This window comes from Prionailurus bengalensis, chromosome D4 (genome assembly GCF_016509475.1).
Source record: "Prionailurus bengalensis isolate Pbe53 chromosome D4, Fcat_Pben_1.1_paternal_pri, whole genome shotgun sequence".
Taxonomy (NCBI): Eukaryota; Metazoa; Chordata; class Mammalia; order Carnivora; family Felidae; genus Prionailurus; species Prionailurus bengalensis.
Window position 1 is genome coordinate 87,681,119 of NC_057359.1, and position 24,319 is coordinate 87,705,437.

General features: G+C 55.7%; 1 protein-coding gene and 1 long non-coding RNA gene across 2 annotated transcripts in view; one reads left to right on the forward strand and one right to left on the reverse strand.

Annotated features, from left to right (window-relative positions):
- PTPA (protein phosphatase 2 phosphatase activator) overlaps positions 1 to 24,319 on the forward strand; it is a 30,913-nt gene that overhangs the window by 3,542 nt on the left and 3,052 nt on the right. The window contains exons 2-9 of the mRNA XM_043566156.1: positions 2,076 to 2,173; positions 5,963 to 6,049; positions 10,655 to 10,780; positions 12,537 to 12,654; positions 14,530 to 14,629; positions 15,522 to 15,646; positions 16,670 to 16,770; positions 21,636 to 21,743. Of these exons, the coding sequence (XP_043422091.1) occupies positions 2,076 to 2,173; positions 5,963 to 6,049; positions 10,655 to 10,780; positions 12,537 to 12,654; positions 14,530 to 14,629; positions 15,522 to 15,646; positions 16,670 to 16,770; positions 21,636 to 21,743 (863 nt within the window). The remainder of the gene's footprint in view (positions 1 to 2,075; positions 2,174 to 5,962; positions 6,050 to 10,654; positions 10,781 to 12,536; positions 12,655 to 14,529; positions 14,630 to 15,521; positions 15,647 to 16,669; positions 16,771 to 21,635; positions 21,744 to 24,319) is intronic.
- LOC122474864 lies at positions 18,644 to 24,307 on the reverse strand. The gene is made up of 3 exons (XR_006295031.1): positions 23,183 to 24,307; positions 21,072 to 21,247; positions 18,644 to 18,841 (listed from the first exon to the last, which is right to left on the reverse strand). It is a non-coding gene; the product is annotated as an uncharacterized LOC122474864 (long non-coding RNA).

A 24,319-nucleotide genomic window follows, 5' to 3' on the forward strand; every position in this document is an offset into this window, starting at 1 on the left:
TTCAGAAAGCAATGCCCCATAATCAAACAAAAATACTTTTGCAGCAAACTGTAAATTCCCTAAGAGAGATCTCTGCAAAGCCTGCCAATGTCCTCATGTTGGTTTAGGCTTAAGTTTTGTACCAGATGAATTTGTGCCAAACTTTTTTAAAACTTTGGGTATTTGGAGCTTTTTGGATTTTGGAATTATAGAGATTTAGGGCTTATTTTTCACAGCATCACAAAGTGAAGGGGATCCTGCAGTGTGGGGAAGAGACTTGTGGCTAGAGAGGCCAGTCATCCAAGCAGTCAGTTTTGGTGCTAAGTTTGCCTCTAGGTCAGTGCATGGAACTGCCCTGTGTTTTCCTTTCCTCAACTCCTGCCAGTATAGAAACTCTGTTTAAAATAGTTTTTTTTTTTTCTGTCTGATTCCAAAGTACTGTGTGCTAGTTTAAAAAAAAAAAAATTTAATGTTTATTTATTGTTGAGAGACAGAGCATGAGCAGGGGAGGGGAAGTGAGAGGGAGAGACAAAGAATCCAAAGCAGGCTCCAGGCTCTGAGCTGTCAGCACAGAGCCCGACGCGGGGCCCGAACCCACAAACTGTGAGATCATGACCTGAGCCGAAGTCGGACGCTCAACCGACTGAGCCACCCAGGCACCCCTCCATGCAGTAAACACCTTTATGTACCTCCTTGTGCATTTCTGTGAGCACTTGAAGGGTCGATGCCTACAAGTAGAACTTGGCTCAGGGGCGCCTGGGTGGCTCAGTCAGTCTTGATTTCTATTCAGGTCATGAGCTCATGGTTTGTGAGTTTGAGCCCTGCATCAGGTTCTCACTGGCAGTGCAGAAACTGCTTGGAATTCTCTCTCTCTCTCTCTCTCTCTCTCTCTCTCTCTCTCTGCCCCTCCCCCACCCCTCTCTCTCTCTCAAAGTAAATAAATGAACTTTTTTTTTTTTTCAACTTTTTAAAATTTTTTTATTTTTATTTTTTTATTTTTGGGACAGAAGAGACAGAGCATGAATGGGGGAGGGGCAGAGAGAGAGGGAGACACAGAATCGGAAACAGGCTCCAGGCTCTGAGCCATCAGCCCAGAGCCTGACGCGGGGCTCGAACTCACAGACCGCGAGATCGTGACCTGGCTGAAGTCGGATGCTTAACCAACTGCGCCACCCAGGCGCCCCAATAAATGAACTTTTAAAAAAAATTTAAAAAAGAAAAAAGAACTTGATTCAATGGGTATATGTGTTTCTTTTTTTTAATTTATTTAAGTTTTTTTTTTTTTTTTTTTTAATGTTTATTCTGAGAGAAAGAGAGAGCATGAGTGGGAGAGAGGTAGAGAGGGAGGGAGACACAGAAACCGAAGCAGGATCCAGGCTCCAAGCTGTTAGCACAGAGCCCGACTTGGGGCTCGAACCTGCAGACCCTGAGATCATGACCTGAGCCAAAGTTGGAGCCACTCAGGCACCCCTATGTGGCTTCTACTTCAGAAGCCCGTGCTGAGTTGCTTCCTCAGCAGATTCTACCAAGACTCCCACCAGCAGTGCAGGAAAGTTCCTGTTTCCCCTTCACAGTCGCTGCTGGATGTTTTCAATATGCCAACCTGATTTGGAAAAGCCATCTCATCCAATTTACATTTCTTTGCTTATTCAGAGGTTGGCAGCGTTTTTTCAAATGTCTATCAACCATTTGTATTTTCTTCTCGTCTTTGAATTGCCTGTTTATGTCTAAAAGGTCGACTTGGTTTTATTTTTCTAACCATTCTCTGGTTAGGGAGCTGGAGGTGAGGGGTGGGGCATGGTGGAGCCACTGAACTTACCACTTGTAGAGGGGACGGCCAGTACTGTGGGGGCTCCTTGCCGAGTAAGGAAAGGCTTAACAAGCCATTACTCTGTCCTGGGAGTATATGTCTGGTTTACCGAAGGGACTGGATATTGGAGCCTTGGTTTAAAAGTGTGTGTGGGGGGGAGGTGGGGGGGTGGGGGTGGAGAGAGAGGGAGAGGGAGACAGAGAGGGAGGGAGAGAGGGAGAGGGAGAAAGTTGGGTTGGGGCTAAGATTCTATTCATCTGTTTGCTTTTTCACTTTCTCTGTCAAGATTCTTCAGAGGATACCCCTCCAGCCACTCAGAACTTCATCATTCCAAAAAAGGAGATCCACACGGTTCCAGACATGGGCAAATGGAAGCGTTCTCAGGTACCAGTGACATCTGCCCTGTAGGGTCAGAGCTGGGATGACAAACTTGGGCTTTTTCAAAGACGGTGAGCTCCTGACCTTTCTTGCTCTTGGAACCGGAGCTGTTAGAAGCTAGGGAGAGAGATGACAGGGGAGCCGGCTGTCCCTCTCTCTCAGGGGGGGCACTCAGAGAACGCTTTAATGGGAAGGTCTCTGGGGTCTGGGGCCAGGGTAACGCTGGAGAATTCTGCTACTGGTTCTCATAAACCATCATCCCTTGAGTGTTGTATTCGCCGAACATGAGTGTCCTAGATGATGACACGGGTCACTTTGATTCTTGGTTGTAGGTTACAGCCGGTCAGGGAGCCAGCGTATCAAAGAGAGCTGAGGTTACCGCGTGGAAGCTTAGGCCCGGGAGGCGGCTGAGCCTAAAAATACCAAGGAGCTGGGACCTAGAACAAGGAGGAGTACAGACCAGCCCCCTGTGCTGCTCAGTCCAATGGTGGGCAGAAAATAACAGCTTCTGCCTCCCAGGCTTCTGGCTCAGGCTGTGGAAAGATTGGGATTAAGAAAAGAAAGTCAGTTTCAGATCCACAGGGAAAGCCTTGGTCCCAGCTCCAGCCAGGTGCCTACACCTGGTCTGCGCACCGGGGGTGGGGAGGGTCACTTCTACAGAAGGACAGATTCCCCGTGGGGAGTCTGCTGGGCTTATGCTGAGCCTGCACCCCCACCCAGCGTTGCCGTGCTTGGTCTTTCTTGGAGCTGTGCAAGCCTTCTGGCTTCTCTTTCACAAGCTTGCCTTCTAAATATTTGGAGATGGTTAACATGTCTTTTCTGTATTGTGTTTCCCCACCAAGTCTTTGCCAGGATCAACACCTTAGTCCCTTCGTCTGCTCAAAGGGCACAGTTTGAGTCCTTTTGTCATCTCGGTGGTTCTACCTCGGGATTTCTAAACCTCTGCACTATTGACATCTTGGGGCGGATAATTCTTTGTTGTAGCAGGCTGTCCTGTGCCTTGCAGCGTGTTTAGTAACTTCCTTGGCCTCTCCCCCTGCTAGATGCCAGGAGCACCCCTGCCCCTGGTTATTACAACCCAGAATGTCTGCAGACATTGTCAGAAGTTGCCTGGGAGCCCCATCGCCTGGGTTGAAAACCATGAGTCTACCCCCAAATGTGACTTTAGTTCCTTGCCTTCCCCCTGGATGCTTTCCAAGGAGGATTGGGTATTCATGGTGGGCCAAGTATTATTATTATTATCTTTTTAGCTCATTTAATCTTCACAAGAACTCTGGGAAGTGGGCTCAGTGGTCATCTCCCATTTTGAAGGTGAGAAAACTGAGGCCAGGAGATAAAGAAATTTAGGAAGGTGGCAGAGTTGGTAAGTGGTTGGGATGAGGTTCAGGATTCACTCCCGGGTCCTCTGCCTCCAGAGACCCAGGGGTTGGGAGCCGCTATGCTTTAGGCCACAGATCAGCAAATTACTGCCTGCTCATCTAATCTGGACCTTGGCCTGTTTTTGTTTTTTTTTTTTTTTTTTTTTTTAATTTTTTTTTTTTCAACGTTTATTTATTTTTGGGACAGAGAGAGATGGAGCATGAACGGGGGAGGGGCAGAGAGAGAGGGAGACACAGAATCGGAAACAGGCTCCAGGCTCTGAGCCATCAGCCCAGAGCCTGACGCGGGGCTCGAACTCCCGGACCGCGAGATCGTGACCTGGCTGAAGTCGGAAGCTTAACCGACTATGCCACCCAGGCGCCCCTGGCCTGTTTTTGTAAATAAAGTTTGAAATACAGTGAGTCTCATTTGTTTAAGTATTTTCCATGGCTGCTTTCCCAATACAGTGGCAGAGTTGGGCAGAATCGAGAATTTGTGAGCCAGACTTTGGGGCCCGCAGAGCCTAAGATCGTTACTCTTTGGTCCTTTGTAGGTAAAGTCATTGACCCCATTGTAGGCACCAACATTTTTCGAGAAGTGTTGGTTACTTTTTCTTCTGGAGTGTATGTTGAACGATACTGGATAGAAGCCTTTCGCCTGTCGGTCAAGTGTACGGGCCTCTTGTGGGTGGATGAATGGCTCTGTGCCGTGACCCACGCTGTTTCACTAGGCAGCAGAGTGCAGCAGCCAAGAGCATGAGCTTGGGGCCAGGGAGGTCAGAGGTTGAAGCCCAGGGCCGCCATTCCTTTTCTTGTACTCAGGCAACTTGCATAACCTGGCCAAGCCTGTTTCCTCTACCATAAAATGGGCTTGTTTGGAGGCCATAGTGACACAAAGGCCAAAAAGTACCTGGCTCAGCGCTAGGCATCCGTGAGCCTCGCTGAGCGGCGGGCAGCGTTGTTACTCTTACAGTGACGAGGATGGTGGTGTTGGTGGAGACCTTGCGTGTCACGTTTATAAGAATGACCGGAGCTTTGGTCGAGAGACCCAGACCCATGCGGGAGCAGGGGCCACGGAGGGCCACACTGCCCCTTGCTGCTTCCTGTCTCTGTGTCCCGGTGTAGTTTGTAGGAATGGCCGTGAATGCTAGCTGCCGGCGGGCCGAGGGCTCAGACCTGCTCTGCGACCCCTCATTTCCACTTGTTGCCGTTCCACGGGCGGTAGGAAAGGCCTGGTGCGGGAATGCTCCCTTCTAGACACTGAGTGGTCAGTTCTCGGGGCTTGCTGTGGCTGCTGCTGGCATCCTTAAGGCTTGGAGAAGGAGGAAGGAAGGAGATGGGAGGCGAAAGAGAAGAAGAGGAAACAGGACCAAACCGAAGTCACCTGCTCTCAGAATTCCCTCTTCAGGGGCCTGCACCTCAGTGCTTTCTTTTCTTTCCTTTTCTTTTCTTTTCTTTTTTCTTTTCTTTTCTTTTCTTTTCTTTTCTTTTCTTTTCTTTTCTTTTCTTTTCTTTTCTTTTTTCTTTTCTCTTCTCTTCTCTTCTCTTCTCTTTTCTTTTCTTTTCTTTTTAATGTTTGTTTATTTTTGAGAGAGACAGAACGCAAGCAGGGGAGGGGCAGAGAGAGAGGGAGACGCAGAATCCGAGGCAGGCTCTGGGCTCCGAGCTGTCAGCACAGAGCTCGACGCAGGGCTCGAACCCACGAACCGTGAGATCATGACCCGAGCCGAAGTCGGCCGCTCAACCGACTGAGCCACCCAGGCGCCCCTCGGTGCTTTCTTAACCCCTGTGCTGGCAGCAACGGGGAAGAGAGCGCCCAGACGGAAGCTGGGGATGGGTGTGCCGGGAGACCTGGCCGTGGGCAGAAAACAGTTTCTTCTCCTGGGAGCAGGGGGTCTGCACTGCAGGCTGACAGCCTGGTCTGTCTGGTGGAGGAAACTTCTGGAAGACCACCGGGTCTTGCCAGTATTCCTGCGCTCCTGGTGATAGGGTATAATCGTTGAGCACTTGGCCACACAGCCTTGGAGTCGGCCTTGCTGGGTCCTGGCTCCACGTCTAATGAGATCTCGGTCTTAGGAGACCTTGGGCGGGTCTCCTCTCCTGAAGCCTTGGTTTCCTCATCTATGAAATGGGGAGAGTGACCGGGTCCGCCCCGTGGAGTTGTGTGAAGGAACTGCTGCCAGTAGTGGTGAGCGCACAGTAAAGTCTGGCCCGGGGTCCAGGTGTCACTGCGGTCACTGGCTTGCCAGCCGTGTAGGATGGAGGGTAGTGGTGGCGAGTTTGGCATTAGCCTTCAACCTCTGCTGCTGGCCGGCTGGGGGCCGGGGCCAGCTCGGGGTGCTTCGGTAGCCGGGTGGGGCTGGGGCTGGCCCGGGTTGTAGGGGGCCGTGGGTCTGACACCCCTCTCCCCGTCCCCACCCCCCGCTTTGTTTGGTAGGCGTACGCTGACTACATCGGGTTCATCCTGACCCTCAACGAAGGTGTGAAGGGGAAGAAGCTGACCTTCGAGTACAAAGTCTCTGAGGTAGGCACAAGCAGGGAGCCCCTCCCAAAACAGCCCATAGAGTCGTGTGCTCACTGCCCACGGCGGCCAGGGCAGAAAATGAGATCGTCCAAGCACACGTGCGGGTTGGCGTTTTGGTGTCTGTATGGCCGATCTTTTCTGTTCTGTTTTGTTCAATCTGTGAATTGATGTATGTTTATAAAAATGGGATCAAGCTAAACATGCCGCTTGATAGCCTGCATTTTTGCTAACTGGTGTTTTTACGTAACTTTTTAAATTAAAAAAAGATCGCAAATGAAGGAAGCGAGCTCACTTCTGTTAGCGAAAGGGTCACTAACAGAAGCGTATTAACAGCGAACTGACCCCCGCCTATGTTCCGTCTCCTACCCAACTTCCCGGGGAAGCCCTGGGCACAGTTCGGGGAATGTCACCCAGACCTGCCCTCTGAGCTCCCCCTGTCCCTCTGCCACCATGGAAACGGCTGCCTCATCGAGCCGGCCCTCGTTTGCTTAAAGAGCCCCTAACTGTGGACTTCTAGGTTGTGTCCCTAAATGTCTCTGCTCTGAATGTCTCTGCTCTGAACATCTCTGCGTATAGATCTGTGGGCGCTCTTCCCTGAGGAACCCTTCCGGAAGTGGGGATGTTGAGTTGAGGGTGCACACGGCAGGGTGGGTGCTCTCTGGCTGCTGTTTCGGAGACAGGGTGTTCGTGAAGAGAGGCCGAGAGCTGCGGGGAGGTGCGGGGCCTGCAGGCCGTTAGCTCTTGCTGGATGCCGTCTCCCACGGCCGGGCCCCAGGCCTCCAGTGGCCTCTTCAGTTCCTATCCCAGTTGGCCCGTAGTCACCTTGAGACTCTTATCTCAGACACCAGGGTGCAAGTGGCCTCTCAGTGTCCCACCCTGTTGGGCCAGGCCTGGCTCTGTCACGACCGGGTCTCTCCACCTGTCCCGAGGCTGGCGTTGCCCCGCTGGCCCTCACACCCTGCCCCGTGAGAGCTGCCCCTTCCTGGGCCGTAACTGGCCGCTGGGTGGCTGAGGTCTCGTTCTGTGACTGGAGAGGAGCCAGGCCTGTGCTGGGAATAGACAGCCTTCTCCTGGGAGCTGGCCCACTAGTGATTTCGTGGGTCGGGAGAGAGTGGGCTCGTCCTTGAGCCTGTGGTGAGGGAAGCTGGGCTGGGCTCAGTGGGCGGGAAGTATGGTGGAGGAAGTCTCATTACAGGGGGATGTTCTAATTACCCTGGCAGATCCTGAGCTGCCAAATCCCCCTCGGGTCCCATAATTGCCCCTGACACTTTGATGGTAGACTCCACGCCAGCCAGGTGTTGTCCTGGCTCAGGAGCTGTTCTTTTGGCGGGATCGCAGCATGCTTTAAGTGCTTGGGTTCTGGAGGCAGGCCGACTGGGTTTTGATAACCTCTCCCTTCCGAGCTGAGTGGCTTTGTCCCTCTCACGCTCTCGCTCTTCATCTGTAGGCGGAGGAGCCAGCAGACCTAGTCATGGCCCCTGGGGGAGATTCACTGAGCTCTTCCTCGTAGGGTTGTTGGTATAGTGCTCGGTGCGTATTGCACACAGGGGGTGACATTGTCATCGTGAGGTCTTATCACTAGCTGTTTCTCAGGTCTGAGTTCTAGGAGTGAGGTTATTGCTTCATTTGGAGGCTCTTCCTGAGCTGGGTGGGGTTCATCTCAGTGCCGGGGTCGTGGGCTGCCTCTCATGTGCTGGGCAGAGGTGACTAGTTTGGCCTCCAGGGGCCTCCCGGCTCCTGTCCTCAGCTGTTAGGGCATTGGAAGGAGCGGCTCACGGCATGTGGTCTCAGCCCACAGACGGGGGCCGAGGGCCACGGGCTGCTCGGGGCTCCTACTTCCTCCCATTCCTGCTTCCTGCTGCCGCTGCCGGGATGGCAGCTGGGGAGAGGGCAGCACGGCCTTGGGTGTCGGGGCCTCCAGACCAGCAGCAGCAGAGGGAACAAGCAAGGGCAGTGTAATGAGGCTGTCTAGACCAGCATTTATTTAGAAGGCTTTCGTTAAGTTTGAGATTCTATCTGTCCTATAATCTTTGGGGGTTCAGGTGTCTGATTTTTGTAAAATGTGAGTAGATAAGAGGCTTGGTTTTGCTGCTGTTCGGTTGGATTTTTAAGTTGGAGGCAAAGAAGAAGAAAAAAAAAAAAACCCTGGCAGGTAACGTTTGGGAGAAAATTGTACTGGTCCGTGAAATCCAAGAGGAAGCATTGGTTTAGGGAAACGGAGGGTAGCTCAAATGGTTGTTTGTCCTTCCTGGGGGCTCCGGCCCACAGCACCCCCCCCACCTTCAGCCCCTCTGCCTCAGTCAGACAATAGAGGCAGCCCCTGTGTTCTGAAAGCCCTCTCTCCGGGAGGAGCTAGGAGCCTTTTAATTATTCATCGCCCCAGCCGAGCCAGCAGCTGGGGCCTGGCTTCCGCAGCCTCCCAGCACCTTCTTTATCCCCTTCAGTGCCTTGCCCACCACGGAGATCACCAGGGAGTTGGCCAGGCTGGTGCTTCCCTGGGGCCAGGATTACTGAGCCGTCCCTCCTAAGTCCCAGTTGCTGCGTGGGGTCAGGCTTGCTCTGGCCTTATCGGTTCCTGGTGACCTGGTTCTTCGCAAAGCTGGCTTTGGCAGTGCTTTCTGTCACATTTCAGCTGGGCAGCTTTAGTCACCCTGGCCCTCTGCCTCGGCCAGGTCTACAGGGACCTTCTCCTCTTGCAGGTAACTTTTACTCTCCTGCACCGCCAAGCATAGAGAAAGGGAGGTGAGGGATGGCTGCAGTCAGGCCAAGGCCATGTTGCACAGCGCCAGGGGGCGCCATTGCCGTGGACCGCAGTGTCTTTAGTGCCCCTGGAACTGTGGGCGGGGAGGGTGCGGGGTGGGGGCGCTGGCTGACATGTATTCTGTTGGTTCAAATCCACTCCCCGTCCCCCCCCCCCCGCCCCCCCCCCCCCCCCGCCCCAGCTCTCAGACTGTTCCTCTGCAGGGCCTTGCAACACAGCAGTGGACCTGACCGTGCCTCGCCTTCCTCCTCACAGCTTCTCATGTGGGTCCCACCCTGGTAGCTCGTAGTATCAGGGGTTCCTGTGTGTGCCTAGTGGACGCAGGCAAGACCTGCTTCTTGGCAAGGTCTGCTTTCCCAGGGCTGTCCACCTCCGCACACGCTCTGCCCTTGTGCCCTCTGCTAGCCTTTTGTCGTGGCCTATTTACTTACTCATTTCTTGATTTTGCAAGCCACAGGCAAGAAGGAGCCCTTTTCTCGCTAGCCCTCCCAGACCTCTGTCTCGGATAGCCTCACCTGGTTTCCTCATTGAGTAACATCGTGTGTGCTAACGCTGCCCTGGCCTGCGGCACCGATTCCACGCCTTGGTTCCTGCCTGCTGTGGGAAAGGTGTAGGGCGATGGGCTCCCAGACACCGCAGCCCCACAAAGCATCACACGGACTCGGCCCTACAAAGCCTCACAGGCGTTTGTACCTATGACCCGGCAGGTCCACAGAGTGGGAGTTAGCAGATTGTTGATGGGAGTGAGCGTATATTTGGAAATAACCCAAGCATTTAGCAGTGAGGGATTTGGTAAAAAATTATAGCACATTGGCGCAGTGAAATGCTATTCGCGTATTAAAGGCTATTGTAAGATTGAGTTTACGTGTTGAGGCGGAACGAGGCTCATGAGGCACTTGACAAGGCTACAAGGCAGTGCATGTCCCATGACCTGTGTTTCATTTTTCTTTTTTATGAAGACTGGCAGATCTCTGTGTGTGTGTGTGTGTGTGTGTGTGTGTGTGAGAGAGACCTGTGTTTTGGAGCCTGTGTGTGTATAAACGTATGCCGCGGCCCCCGCCTGGCACTGGCAGCCTCTGGATTGCGGTGTGGTCCCGTCCCAACCTTACGAGGTGTTTATCATCACACCCATTTCCGAGGTGACGAAACAGCTTTGATGTCTACAGAGTTGTCAGATTGCTGTGTTCTGCACCAGAGACTAATCCCATATTGCATGGCAGCATCGTTTCACTTAAACAAACAAACAAACAAAAAACCCAAACACAGGCTCTGAGAATTCAAGCCACTTTCTCAGTGTCTCACAGCCCCTGATGGCGTTTTCAGGCGGATTTGAATCCAGGTCTGTCGGCCTTTAAATCCTTTCCACGAGAAACAGTAGAAAACACTATAAAAAGACAAAATGGGAGACTACGTTAAAATGTGAATAGCATTTATTCCCGGGTAGCGGGATTTGTCCTCTTGCTTTGACATGCCTGTTTTCTGTGACGAGTTGGTGTCGTGCACCCAACAGGAGACCCCAGTACAAGGTACTGAAGAAGATCAGGACTGGGGTTCTTGCTTATCCAGCAACTTCTTCTTGATAGGCTGGCTCTAGGAGACCAGGTGGTGAAGCCACTCCTGTCCCTTCAGCCACATGCTGGTCCCTTTCTGTTAAGCTCACTGTGCGCCCCCGGCCCCTCCTTCATATTCAGCATGGTCGAGAAGAAAGGGGGACAGCCAGGAGAATGCCACTTAATGCCATGCCTAGGGGTCATTGTCCCCTGGCAGTTGGGACTTCGCTCTGTGGCTCTAGCTGGAGGCCACTAGCGATTGTGGCTTGGCCCCCTCTATTTTGTCCATCACAGGCCATTGAGAAGCTGGTCGCCCTTCTCAACACGCTGGACAGGTGGATCGATGAGACCCCTCCGGTGGACCAGCCCTCTCGATTTGGGAACAAGGCCTACAGGACCTGGTATGCCAAACTCGACGAGGTGAGGCTGCCCCGGGACATGCTTGGGGGCTGGGCTAGGGGTGTGGGAGACTTCGGGCATCTCAAAATCACTGGGGAGTTTGTTAAACAGCAATTCCATTTGCCAAAAATACGAATGCATTTACCCTGTACCCCGGCCGTCTTCTGGGAATCACTGCCGTGGAGGCCCGTTCCTCAGCACAGTGCTGGTAATCAGGTCCGCGTTTGCATCAGCAATAGATTCCAATGTCCCAGGTGTCCGTGTGCAGGGCATCAGTTGAATAAGCTTGTAGATCCAGCCTGGAGTACTACGCGGCTCTGAGAAAGACGAGGAGGCTGACTCGGGAGCTCAGGGGAAGGTGCTCTGGGATTTGTTGTTCCGTTGAAGAGGAGTCTGGGCTCTGACACGCGGTGAGCTACTTTTTGGCAGGAAAGAGACACATAAAAAGACATGTTTGTGTTGCTCAGTGTGCATAAAGAAACTCACTGGAAGGATGCACAAGAGGCTAATAAAGCTGTGGTTTCTCTGAAGGCAGGGGAGAGTGGGGAGGGGGACAGAAACTTCTCAGTGCATCCCTTTTATAATGCGTTTGTTTTTGAATCGTGTAACGGTGATACCTGTTCAAAGCAAGCAAAAAAATAAAATGCAGGATCCTGGGCCCTGCCCTTGGAAAAACAGTCTTTAGGGTAGAGACCCGGAAGCCAGATTTTCCACAGGTCCCCAGGAGATTTTCGGGTGTCCATAGACTGAACTTAGAGAAACTTGGGTCCTGATTTGTCTGGCTCAGTGTTTTTTGCCTGGAGCAGAGGGGAGTCCCAAGGACCCAACAAAATACCGTCCCTGCCTAAGAGCAGCTTGGGGCTGCCTCTGGACTCATGGTCTTTTTTTTTTTAAGATTGTGTGGAGTTACTGGCTTAAAGGAAGTTTAACACATCAGAGCTGTACAGCTTGATGGATCTTTCTTCCTTCCTTTCTTTCTTTTCTAAAGGAGATAGAAGTTTATTGACGACACCACCAGGGAGCGGCAGGCAGGACAGCAGAGGAGAGGCTGTCTGCAACCTCGATAGAGCTTAACCTAGGTTTTTACTCTTGCACCCGCCACCTGTATCAAGCGATAAAACATTCCAGCCTTCTAGCAGGGTCCTTATGCCTCCTTGAGTTGATATCCCCCAAACTCCTCTGATTTCTGTCCCATAGACCAGTTTTACCTGTTTTTGAACTGCCGACAGACGTGACTTCTTTTGCTCAGTGTCACGTCTCTGAGATGCACCCGTGTTGTGCGGAGCAGTGGCTCTTTTCCGCTGCAGTGTGGTGCCCCAACACATAACCAGCCCACAATCTGCTGCTGATGGACACTGCAGTTGAGGGCTGTTCCCACATTTGGGCTACGGTAAATGATGCTGCTGTGACCATTCTCGCACGCGTGTTTTGGTGGACGTGTGGCACACATCCTCGCTGCCCTGGGGACGTCAGTGACTTACCAGATTGGGGCAGGGGGTTGGATGGCTTCTTTTCCATCCCCTCCTATCTTGTCCTAGACCCTTGTCCCCCGGAGGAAGGCTCAGCAGGCTAAAAGCCGCCCCAGGTCGTCTCTCTGTAGCGTGAGAGGTATCAGAGGAAATGTCTCCCTCCTCCTCTTTCTGCAGCCAGTCAGAGCAGGGAGCCAGGCGGGCCTGGCGTGGCCAGCCGGGCCCCAGCCAAATGCTGCCCCTGGGTGCCTGCCCACCGGGATGCTGCCTAATCTGCTGCCACCACTTTGTGTCTCTTGTGTTATCAGGAAGCAGAAAACTTGGTGGCCACGGTGGTCCCCACCCATCTGGCAGCTGCCGTGCCCGAGGTGGCCGTTTACCTAAAGGAGTCCGTGGGGAACTCCACGCGCATCGACTATGGCACAGGTACCCGCCACTCCGTGTTTCCTTGGCTTCGCTGCGGCCTCTTTTTGGGCTGCTTCCTTCGTGCCCTGGCTCGTTTCGGGGGCCCTCTGAGCAGGCCGCCTTTCAGGGCCAGCTGGGTGCAGCGCCCCGGGTCGCGGCGCAGGGAGGCCTGGGGCTCCCTCCACGGCTCTGTCGTGGTCCACCAGGGGGCGCTGCTGCCACGTGCATGGGGTCTGTGTGCGGCCTTGGTTCTCTTTGTAAAGCCAAGCTCTGTGAGCTTATCGCCATCGCAAAATAATTTATTGAGTGCTTACTATATCTCAAGGCAACCCCTCCCCAGGCCCTTGCGAAATGAAGGACCTCAGTAGCCTTTGGCAGCATCGTGGCACGCCCTCTCCCCGGCCCCGCGTCTGCGTTGAGTTCTCCGGGAGAGGCAGGCCCCTCAGGAGGGAAGCGTTGTCTGGGTGGGGGTAACCGAGGAGGACTCCGCTTTGGTAGGCCCAGCTTTCTGACCTGACCCGAAGCAGCAAGTCCGAGAGCGGCTGCTCTTTTGGGCCTTCCCCTTGCCTGCAGCTCGGGTTCTCCAGGAGGAGCACAGGCCGTAGAGGCAGGCTGGGAGAAGGGCCCCCTTGGACCTGGGTCACGGGGAGGTTTTGTCTTCTGCTCCCCTGTTGCCGGGGAGCAGGTTTATCAAGTGTTGGGGGACTTCCGCGGGTAGGGCCCTGACTCAGAACAACAAGGAAGAACCCCGAGGGGAGACTGGCCAGGTCAGAAGTGGGGAGGTTTCTTCCGTTCTCAGGGGTGCAAGAGCCCCTGAGTAGGGTTGCTGGGACTCTGGTGGGTGGCGATGGGAAAGCCTGCAGGCGAGAGAAACTGCTCACAAGCTTCCCAGGCCCTGAAGGCACCTTCATTCTACAGAGATGGGACAGGAAGTCGCTGAAACATTCTCTCCCTGCCTCCCTCCAAATAGATACTTTTTGGTAACACTATGAACCATGGCATTCAGTCCGGAATCCAGTCAGTGGTTTCTGTAGTACTGCCCACTCCTATTTGACATGGCTGGGAAAGGAAGGGGGTGCCTTTTGACCCTGTGATGTGACCGTGCGTTGCCTGCCTGGAAGCCTTCAGTGGCTCCCGTTGCTCTTAGGATAAAGTCTGAGCTTTTTACTGTGGCAGCAAAAGCCTATCTGATCGCCAGCCTCATCTTGTTACACTTTCTCCCTTGCCCTCTCTGCTTTAGCCACACTGGCTGCCTTAGCGTTCTTCGAACATACCTTTTTTTTTTTTTTTTTTTTTTGCCTCAGGACCTTTGCACATGCTGTTTCTTCTCGGTTAGATTGCTCTTCTTGCTTCCCTCACACCCAGTGCCTTGCCAACTCTTATTCATCTTTCAGATTCACTTTTACTTCCTTGGGGAAACCTTCTTGAACCCTTATGTCAGGATTCCCTTGTGATATCCTCCAATTATCACTCCATCCTCCTTCAGAGCTAGAATTATAGAAGTGGTCATCTATTTAATGTTTGTCATCCTGATAGATCATAAACTGTCAAACAAGGGCATGGACTTAAGTCTCCCTGGTGCCTGATATGGACAGTGGCTGCTGTCGTAGTAGGTGCTCAGTAGAGAGCACAGAATTGATGAGTGAGTTAAACAAAATAAAATGCAAGTGTCTGTTTAAGAAGTCCTCAGCCTCGGCCCATTAGGAATAGAATTACATTAGTGGTAGATCTCAAGAGGGCCTGGGTCTTTCTAGAAAGGGAGGTGGCCCCATTATCTCCATGTTGACCTCCGTCCGCAGGGGGCAGGTATCAGTGATTTGCGCTCTGGTGAGATCAAGAACAGTCCCACTCGTTTCTCTGGAAGCCTGTCGACCTCAGCTGGTTTTTCTCCCCCAGGACATGAAGCAGCCTTTGCTGCTTTCCTCTGCTGCCTCTGCAAGATTGGGGTGCTCCGGGTAGACGACCAAATAGCTATTGTCTTCAAGGTGTTCAATCGGTGAGTGAGAGGAGGGGCAGTGGTGGGTCTCTTTCCTCCTTGTCACTGTCACACTGAGGGCAGGGTGCTGGAGGGCTCTCCTGAGCGCCTGTTTTCTTCTTTCGGCCCGTCCTCATCAAGCCCTGGCTGTGGATGGGGCACCCAAGACAGAAGGACTGACAGGTTCAGTTTCAAGGAAGAACAAGGGAAGGAAATGTCACGTACCGACTGCTAATGCTTCCGTGGCTCTGCCATAAAGCTCCCTCCCTTGATCTCCCCAGCAGCCTTCGTTTCTGTTTTATAGACGAAGAAACAGAGGCCCAGAGAAATCAGCTGTCTTCTGATCACTGAGGCCACACAGCCAGCTGAACCCAGGCAGTGGGACTCTGACCTCCCCCCCCCAGCCCCACCCCCGAAACCCCCTACCCGGCAGCACAGGTGTGGTATGGTCACCGGAGCGCTCTGACAGTGCCTGTTCTGGGCCCCCCTCTGGCGATGCTGATGCCAGAGCTCCCCAGATGCCAGAACTGACACAGCCCCTGAGAACAGGGAGGGTGGGAGCCGAAAGGCCCCAGGAGAGGATCTGCTTTGTCTCCCGGCCACTTTCCTACAGGCAGGCCAGAGTTGGAGAGCCTGAGGCTCCTGCCCAGGGTGTCACGTTGTCAGGAGTTGATGGTGCTAAAACCCCCTTCCCTGGGCCAAAAGAAGGCTGAACGTGGGAGAAGAAAATAAAGCCACATTATTTTGAGAGTACCGGCTGATGCATAACTTACGCGTGTGGATTTTAATTGAAATAGAGACCAGTTACGCTCTCAGGTGGCTATTTCTGGCCTCCATGAGCTCCCAGTGGCAGAAGGCTTGAGGCCGGCTCTTTACTTTGTGCTGCCTCTTTTTTCACCTCCCTCTTGCGCAGGTACCTCGAGGTTATGCGGAAACTCCAGAAAACGTACAGGATGGAGCCAGCCGGCAGCCAGGGAGTGTGGGGCCTGGACGACTTTCAGTTCCTGCCTTTCATCTGGGGCAGCTCACAGTTGATAGGTACTGGAGAGGGGGCGCCTACCCCTCCGCCCCCCAGGGTGCGTTCTCTGTCCCCCCCTCCTCCCCTCCTTACTTCCGCTCCGGGCAGACGGTGACAGCTTGTAAAGCAGGCATTAGACCGGCTATTGACGGAGGCTGTTTGCTGTCGACCTTCTGCTGCGAGCCGGTGAGGCAGGCTCGGGAAGGCGGAGGCAGAGTGTGCCGAGATAATGGAAAGTGACACGGGCTGGAGCGAGGGCGCTCGCCTGGCGCGTAACGGGCTGGTGTGAAACGCGCCCCAGCTCCTGGCAGCAGCTGCGGGGTTTTATGTTGAAAACGAGGGGCTCTTTTGACTCGGTGACTGGCGTCATCCACTGTTATTATCGAGCTGTGTGCCAGGGGGCCCGTCAGGGAGCGGCCACCAAGTGCTGGGCAGTGAGCCGCTTCCGGTGGGCGCGGTGTAGCGGTTCCCCCCACTCTGAAACTGCTTTCCAGGCTCGGGCGGCGCACTGGGATCTGTAGCAGGTGAGGGTCGGGTGGCAACTTCCGCTTTGACGTAGGATTAACTGCCTACAGAATAGTATTAATAAATGACCCTTGGTGAATATTTTGCTCTGTGCCAGGCACTGCTCTAAGCATGTTGGGTAGATTATCTCCCAGAACCTTCTCAACGACGCTGGGAAGGGTCTTTGCCAGCACGAGACCAGCCACCTTTGACTAACACTTCACTTGTACGGGCACCATGGCGAGTGATCCCCGATCAGGTAGTGAGAGGGAGGTGCCGTTCATGTCCCCACTGCACGGATGAGGAAACGGAGCCTCGGAGGGCTGTAGTCACTGGTTCAAGGTCACGTAGCTAGAAAAAGGCAGAGCCAAAGCTCGTTCACTAGGATACACACACAGGTCCTTCATTGCTCCCACAAGGTCAAGTGTTGGCACATGGGCAGGACTGTGGCCCCGGGGTGGGTGTGGAGTGCCCTGGGCTGAGGTGCTCCGTGGGGGGAGTGCCTGCTTCTGAACCCCGGGGCTCTTTGCCATTCCCAGACCACCCGTATTTGGAGCCCAGGCACTTCGTGGACGAGAAGGCCGTGAACGAGAACCACAAGGACTACATGTTCCTGGAGTGTATCCTGTTTATTACTGAGGTGAGGGGAGGGGGTGAGGGAGAAGCCCGTGGCAACGTCCAGGCCGAGAGGAACCTGAGGCTGGTGGCTTTGGGGTGAGACAGAGGAGCCAGGGCCCTCGCCTGGAGACAGCAGGGTTGGCCCCAGAAGGTGGGTTGTTGGAAAGGAAGCCACACTAGGCCTCTGCAAGGTTGTAAGCCAGCTTTTGACTGTCCAGGATCTCGTCCCCCAAATCAGTGGTCTGGGGTTACTCCTGAACCCCATGGAACTTTTGAGCTGTGGGACTGAGACGCAGTCACTAGCTGGACTTGGTGACCCGTGCGGCAGGTCTGAAGGGGTGGGTGGGGCCCACGAGGCCTGTCCAGCCACGTGCACGGGATGTGTGTGGGGTGAAGCCGTCGCAGGAGTTGGAGAGACTCATGTGGACAGCAGGCTAGATTTCTGGGGACACATCTGTGTCGGTACCTGGGGACATGGACCAGATGTAGTGCCGGAGGTGAACCAAGACGGCCTGGACCCCTAGCCCGCCTGGCAGGGGGGTGCTTAACTGGGCGCTGTTGCCCGCTGAGGCAAGGTCTCCCATTTCCTCCAGATCACCCGGGGAACTTGTTAAAACGCACGTTCCTGGGTCCAACCCCAGCTTTCTGAGTCAAGAATTTTGGGAGACAAGAACCAGGAACCCGTATTTAAATACACCTGCCAGGTGACTTTGCATGGAATTTGGGGACTCACTGCTCTTAGGGCCTTTCTCTCAGGAATTGTCAGGGCCTTCAATCCTCCCTGCTGCATACCTGTCCCCCTCACCCCGGAAACTTTCAAAGGGCGCCCTGATTTTGCTGTCCGGAGAGGGTCTTGCCACTGTCCTCTCTTCCAACACCCACATGCACCTCTGGCCCCAGTGATGCCCCTGGCACGACTGTGGTCTCCTCCCCACTGAGGCTGCTCTCTCGGCTCCTGTCCCGAGCCCCCTGAGCCCCCTGAACGGAGGAGAAGCCTGGTTAAGCAGCCGTAGCCCCAGGCTCCTCATGGTCAGCGTTCGGCTCAGGCCTCTGCCAAACTGCAGAGGCCAGAGGGGAATGACACGTTTTTTCCAAGTCAGCAAATGGAGCTGGAACTGACGGCTGGGCGGCCACCGCTCCAGTCTCAGATCTGCTGCCTTCAGCAGTGTGGCAGGCCCAAGGTCGGAAGGACTCGGGGCAGCCTGGCTCATTGCCTCATGAGCCAGTCACGTGCTGCCCTTTCCAGAGTGGGATGTGAGGGTCTGGGGAGCTCTGGGAGACCCCAGGAGGAGCAGGGTAGAGAGAAGGGGTGCGCTTTCTGAGCTGAGCCCTGCTCTGCTCACTTAGGGGTAGAAGACTAAGCTGTTCTGGCTCCCTCTGGTGGCTGGCCAAAACCCGGGGTCCCTGTCAGTGACTCGCAAGGAAGAAGGTCGGGCCGGGCCTCGGGGAATATGGGAATTGATTCCAGGTTCAACTTTTGTATTTTTATTTGGTTGGTTGGTTACTCTGGTATAAAAACCCAAAAGCTTTCCTGAAGTTTGGGATGCGGTTCCTCTGCTGGAGAAAATCCTACAGCGGCCACTAGGTGGCACTAACGGCACATTGAACTTTGAGGAGGTTTTCGTAACTTCCTTGGCTGAGAGGCAGACCCTAGAGTTTTTGCTTGTTCTGCACCCTCTCCGCAAGGCCTGGTTTTCACTTTGGGTCTAGGTGCTGGGGCATGGTGGCAAACACTGACTGCTGGCAGGGCTGAGGGCTCCCTTCAGTCCTCCTGGCCAAGCGAAGACCTGGCTGGTGTGGTTGCTGATGCGGCTGCGCGGGGCCAGTTCTCCGGAGCTCTGGTCTGGGCTACGCCCACCCCCCCCACCCCTCCCACCCCACCCCCCCACTCCCCTTCCACCTCACACCAGTGTGTCCTGTTGCTGGTCCGTGAATGAGTGGCCTGGCCTGGCCCACCCTGACCCAGGGAGGCTGAAGGCCCGTCGCTGGGACACAGGGACCCGGAGGCCTGTGCAGAGTTCAGTTCTGTGTGCTTCGGTCTGGAAAAGACGGTGTTGCCTCTGGAGACCTGGGGATCAGGATGGCTGGTGCAACTGGGAGAAAAAACCAAAACAACAAGAAGTGGGAAATGGAACTGGGCGTCTCCTCCTCGTCTCCCAGGACCTGCCCTGGTTGCCCTGGGCATCCCGGATGAGGGACCCCACCTTGCAGGGCTTCTGCTGTCTCAGGAAATGCAGCCCTGGCGCCTTTAAGAGCCCAGGGCAGGCAGGAAAAGAATTTCAGTTTCAATCTGGCTTCTAAATTTGGAGTTTTGGGAAGGGAGGGATCAGATTTCAGCTGGAAGGGAAGGAGCTGACAGGAAGGCGCTGTGCAGAGCCTCTCCCCATCCCCCCTCAGTTACTGACAGAGGAACCATTTACAAAAGGCCGATTCTCTTGGGAGTGGAGAGGCAGGAACGCAGCGTCTGTGAGTAATTTCCTGCTCAATATGGCTGCTCTGACTCACACGATTCCCCTGGGGTCACTGCGGGACTGCAGCTTGCTTGCTCGTTCTCGCTCTTTCTCTTCTCCCTTTGTGGCTAGAATGAGCTAATTTTTTTTTTGTCTTCTTGCTCCCGATTCCTTTTTTCCCCTCGTCTCTTTTCCTTTCCCAGAGTTGCAAAGTCCCCTCCTGAAGGATTTAGGGTGGCCTTGGGGGACCGCAGGCCCGGGGATGGGGGGGGGGCGTGGGATGTGGGGCAGCCCCTCTAAAGAAATAGCATCTCTGGCCTTTCCATGGGGTCAGAGCAGGCCAGAGAGGCCTTTTGGGGTCCCTCCCTGTGCCCCTAGTGGTTGAGGCTAGCCCACGAAGCAGAGCCTCTGGTTTCCCAGAGTCATCTGCTGGCCCTGGCCTCAGGGCCCTGGCTCAGCAGGCTTATGGAGCTGTGCTGGGGGATGAAGCCGGCAGGGTGCCCCTGGGGTGGTTTGTTCACAGGGCCTTGCCCAGACTGAAACTGGTTACACATTTCCAGTGGTCCCTGAGGTTCTCAGGGCCTGGAAGTGTGCAGAAGACTGGAGCCTGCTGCTGGTCCCCAAGGGGCAGAGAGCCTTGGGGGAAGGGGCGGGGTGAGGGGAAGGGCGGGTTGTTGGGGGCGGAGCCTGCTTGAGTAGGATGGTTGGAACAAAGCTCCTGGAAGGCCAGGCCCCATAGGCTAGGGGCACCGGAGGAGGGAGTGTTAGAAAGAGAGAGGAAGAGAAAGAAAGTGGGTGTAGACCCTGATCCTGGAAAAGCCCTGGGAGCACCAGGGTGGGTTTTTTGTCTCTGTCTTATTAGCACCTTGGGCTGTGGCCTCCCTACTGGAGGAAGGAGCCTGAGGTCCTCGCTACCGAACCTGGGAGTTGAGACAGGCTTTTGGGGAACTTCGGGCAGGGAAGGGAGGTGACAGCAGTAAATGGCAGCACTTTGGACTTAAATCTTGCATTTTGGTGTGAGGCCCTCGCTGGAGAAGTGAGGGGCGTGTAGGAGCAGGTCACTCACGAGCCCACAGCCAAACGGTGGGGGTGTCGTGTGTTCCTGGGCCCTTATTCTTAGGCCCAATATGGAGAGGGAGCTTTGGGTCCATCCTTTCTCCCTGGAGCAGCTCTCCCCCAGCCCCACCTCCATGCACAGCCTCTTCTGGAACCTTCCGCCCCCTCAGGGTCCAAGTCTCTGCTTCCTTGCCAGCTTAGCCTCTTTGATTTTCAGACTCTTTCTTCTGAAGCCTGGGGCTCAGGACGCTGAACCCCTTTCCCCCAGGCAGCCTTGTGAAGCGCCCGTTAACAAATGCACCGGCCTTGTGCGGAGGGGTCCACGCAGGCACACAAGCCTCCCTGTCTCAGTGCTGTGGTTTCTGATGTCATGGGAACTTCACTGGGCTTGCTGCAGAATCGCTTTCCTTCCTGGAGGGTCAGAACTCTGGGCAAGAGGAGGGACGGGAATGGAGCTGGCCTTGCCCCTGCCTGTCCCTTGCCGCTGTCGTCATTGCCATCCCTTCCCTGCCCCCCAGCCAGGTCAGGCAGACCGTCTAAACAGACCTTCCTCCCGAATCTGCTGCAGGTGCCCCTGGCTCAAGGCTCACGTCTCCCCCCTCTTTTCCCCCTCTTTTGCTCCCTGCCTTTTGCCTGCCTTTCGGAAGGCAGTTGGGTGCCTGGGTTTGGTCTTTCCCACCTTAGCCTTCCCCTACACGGGCCCCTCCCCCGGCCCTTCCGGCCCCGCCAGTGGCAGGTGCAGCCTGAGTACCTGGTGGTGGGGCCCACCCTGTGCGGGGCTGGGCCAGGGAGGCTCAGGGAGGCTGCTGCTGTTTACCTGGAAGGGAGCAGGTCCCCGTGCTGTTGGAGCGCTCTGCACAGCGCTCTGCGGCTGGGGGGAGTTGACGGCTGGGGGGAGTTGACGGGAGTCTCAGCAGGGGCTTGGGTGGAGATTTTATTTTTCTGAGGCTGCTGAGTGTGGTGGGTGGTGGGAATCAGGCTTCCTTTTTTTGGCTGTGGGAGAAAGAGGATAACTCTGGGGGTTATGTTTTCCCAGTGGGTCTTGCGGGCCGAGAGAGACCCTGTCTCTGGTACTTATGTGTGCTTGTGTGTGTGGGGGGGGGGGTACGCGCGTGTACGTGCTTGTGCACATGTGAGTGTGCACACCTCCCCCCTGCAGGTGATGCAGCCTGGTCCTTAAGCACACACGCGTACACGTGTGAGCGTGTATGTAGGTGCATATATACGCACACGTATGTGCGCTCTAGCGCGTGTGCATATATTTGTGCGTGCACGTATGCGTGCGTGTGTATACACACATACGTGTGCGCAGCCTTACCGCAGGGAAACGGGATGAGCTCCCAGATGGCCCGCCTCTCCAGCTCTGGATTCTTTTCTTCAGATGAAGACCGGCCCCTTTGCAGAGCACTCCAACCAGCTGTGGAACATCAGTGCCGTCCCCTCCTGGTCCAAAGTGAACCAGGGTCTGATCCGCATGTATAAGGCTGAGGTGAGTGGGGGCTGGCTGGTACTCTTGGTCCTGGGGCCGCCGATCCCCCCACCCCCACCCTGCTGCTCTGCTCCAATCTTGAGCCAGCGCCTCTGACCCTCGAGGCCTCAGTCTCTGTCTGGGGAGCGGGCAGACAGAGAATCCCTATGCTGAGGCCTGGCTCTGCCCAGTGACTGAGGCAAGGCCCTGCTGCCCAGGGTCTGTCAGATGGCCAGAGGTCCCTCACAGCTGTGTCTCACATGGGGACACGAAAGTGAAGACATGCTTTGGAGGCATCGTCCAAATTGGCGCTTCTCAGACTTTGGTGGGTCTGATACCCGGGCAGGTAGCCCTCGAGGGAGGCCCAGAGCTGACATTTCTAGCAGTCAGTTCAGGTGGTGTTCTAGTTCTCAGATCTGAGAGGCAGGGTGAGGCGTGGCTCCCCTGAGCTCCCCCTGCTGGGAGGTGGCTGCCCAGTTCTTGAGGGTGTCCCCTGTCCTCTCTCCTCCTCTCTGGCACCTTTTCCCAGCCAAGGAGGTGGCTTTTTTTCTTGCAGGTAGGGAGGAGACATTTTCTTTCCATCCCGTCCCTTCTGTTAGCTTCTTTCACGTCTGTGCACACCGATCCTGGAGCTGCTTGACCTTGGCCAGGGAAGGACCTGGGTGTAAAGTCCCTCACCGAAAGTAACGAGTCCCCGGAGTCCCCTTTTTTCGCCCTCAGGCTGGTGGTCTTCGATGCTGTCCCGTGGGTGCTCTTGACCCCTAGGCTCTTGACCCTTGGCCACCCCTCTCCCGTGGAGGGAGGGACGTTGGTTCTCTGAGTCGGCTTCATTACACTCACATCCCATCAGGGGAGGCAGGGGGAGCAGGGGGGGAGAGGGTATTGGAGGCCGGGGTGTGGCTGCGTGGCACAGATGCTTCCGGTCAGCCCTGTTCCCTCCGCGTGGCCCCGAAGGGGTTAACGGCACTGGAACCGACTGGCCCGGCCCTCTGTCTCCCTTCCGCCCCCTCCCCCTCCGGTTCCCTTCCTCTGGACTTCACATCCTGTGTTTGGGTTCCGGCCCACATACCTCTCTAATCTGAGAGGAGCGTCTGCTGGGGCTGCGCAGGCCAGGCTCCTTCCGGGCTGTGGCCCGCTGGGCCCTCCGGTCTGGCTGTCCCCCCGCCCAGAGAGCACGCGGGTCACTGCGCTCCGGGCGTCCTGTTGTTCCTGACACCCCCCCCCCCCCGCCGGTCCCGCTGTGGGTGCTGCTGGGGCCCTTGTCACCCTGCGGAGCCCTCCCCGCTGCGGGGGCCCGTGTGCAGCGAGTGAGGAGCGCGGGGGGGGGGGGGGGGGGCCCTCCAGCCTCCCACCCCCACTCCGGGTCGGTCACCAAGGGCAGGACTCTCGTGCCTTCCCAGCTTGGGATCTGAAGTGCTGTTCTTCCCGCAGGGCTCTTACTTAAGTGACTCTAAACTTACCTTGAGCCGGGCCCCCTCGGGGCAGAGCGGGAGCCCCTGCCCCCTTCCCCTACCTGCCCCTTCCAGAGGAGGAGCCCCAGGCTGACAGGATGAGGGAGGAGCAAGCTAAGAATCCAAATGGCTGGCGGCGGTGCTACAGGAACGAGACAGAAGTCGGCGTAACAGCTGTCGGATTTCTGTGGGTGTGGGGAGACCGGGACCCCAGCTCAGGCCCGGACAGCGGGGACACGCGTGGACCCCGGAGCGCTCCTCCCGAAACTCCAGCTCTGGATGTGCGCAGGCACAGGAGCTGGCAGCCTTGCCGGGCGCCGTGTGGCGGCCAGACCTCTCTGTAGGCCGGTGCTGGAGCCCACTGACTTGTGGTCTAGGAGAGCCACGTCTCTGATGGCTGGCCCTCGTTTGTGCGTTGCTGGGAAATAGCCCTTAGTTTTTGGTCCCCGAGAGCCTGTGGGATCGCATGCTCCCTTCCCAGAGGTCCGAGGAGAAGGACTCGTGTTCTCAGGTCAGCTCTTTGTCCATGGGGAGGACCAGCGAGGCCACCAGTCCTGAAGTCCAGAGCGGCGTCCCCACGGCCAAGGCCACCAGTCAGAGTTGGCTCTTGGAGGCGAGTTGATCGCCTGAGCTGCCGCAGAGGCCCGACTGGGCCTGGCATTAGGCGGCCTTGGGATTTGGGATGGACTGTGTGCGTCTCCAGGCTCTGCCCCTGCCTTTCTGAACCGATCGACCAAATGCTTTCGGTGCCCTTGTGGGCAGCGGGGCCTGTCTTTCCCAAGGGCTGTCGCTGTGCCGGGGCTCCCTTCGGAAGGACCTTGTCGGGGCCTGGAGAGCCCCTTCTCCCCCTTGCATCACTGTGGCATCCAGCTAAAAGGTCCCTGGGGGGCCGGGTGAGCTGAAGATGTCGCTCTCTCGCTCTGCCCAGTTCAGTGGGGGTCCGGGGGGCAGGGGGGTGTTGGTCCAGGGCACAGTTAGCTGGGAGAAGGCCTGGCCAGAGGCCCCCTTCTGCTGTTGTTCTGAAGCCTCAAGATTTCCTTTGCCCCAAGCAGCCTCTGGCCTTTAGCCCGGTGCTCTCCTGTCCTGTGGCCCTGGGGAGGCTTGTTCCGGGCCCCTGAAGGCAGAGTGCACAGAACTGCCCCTGCC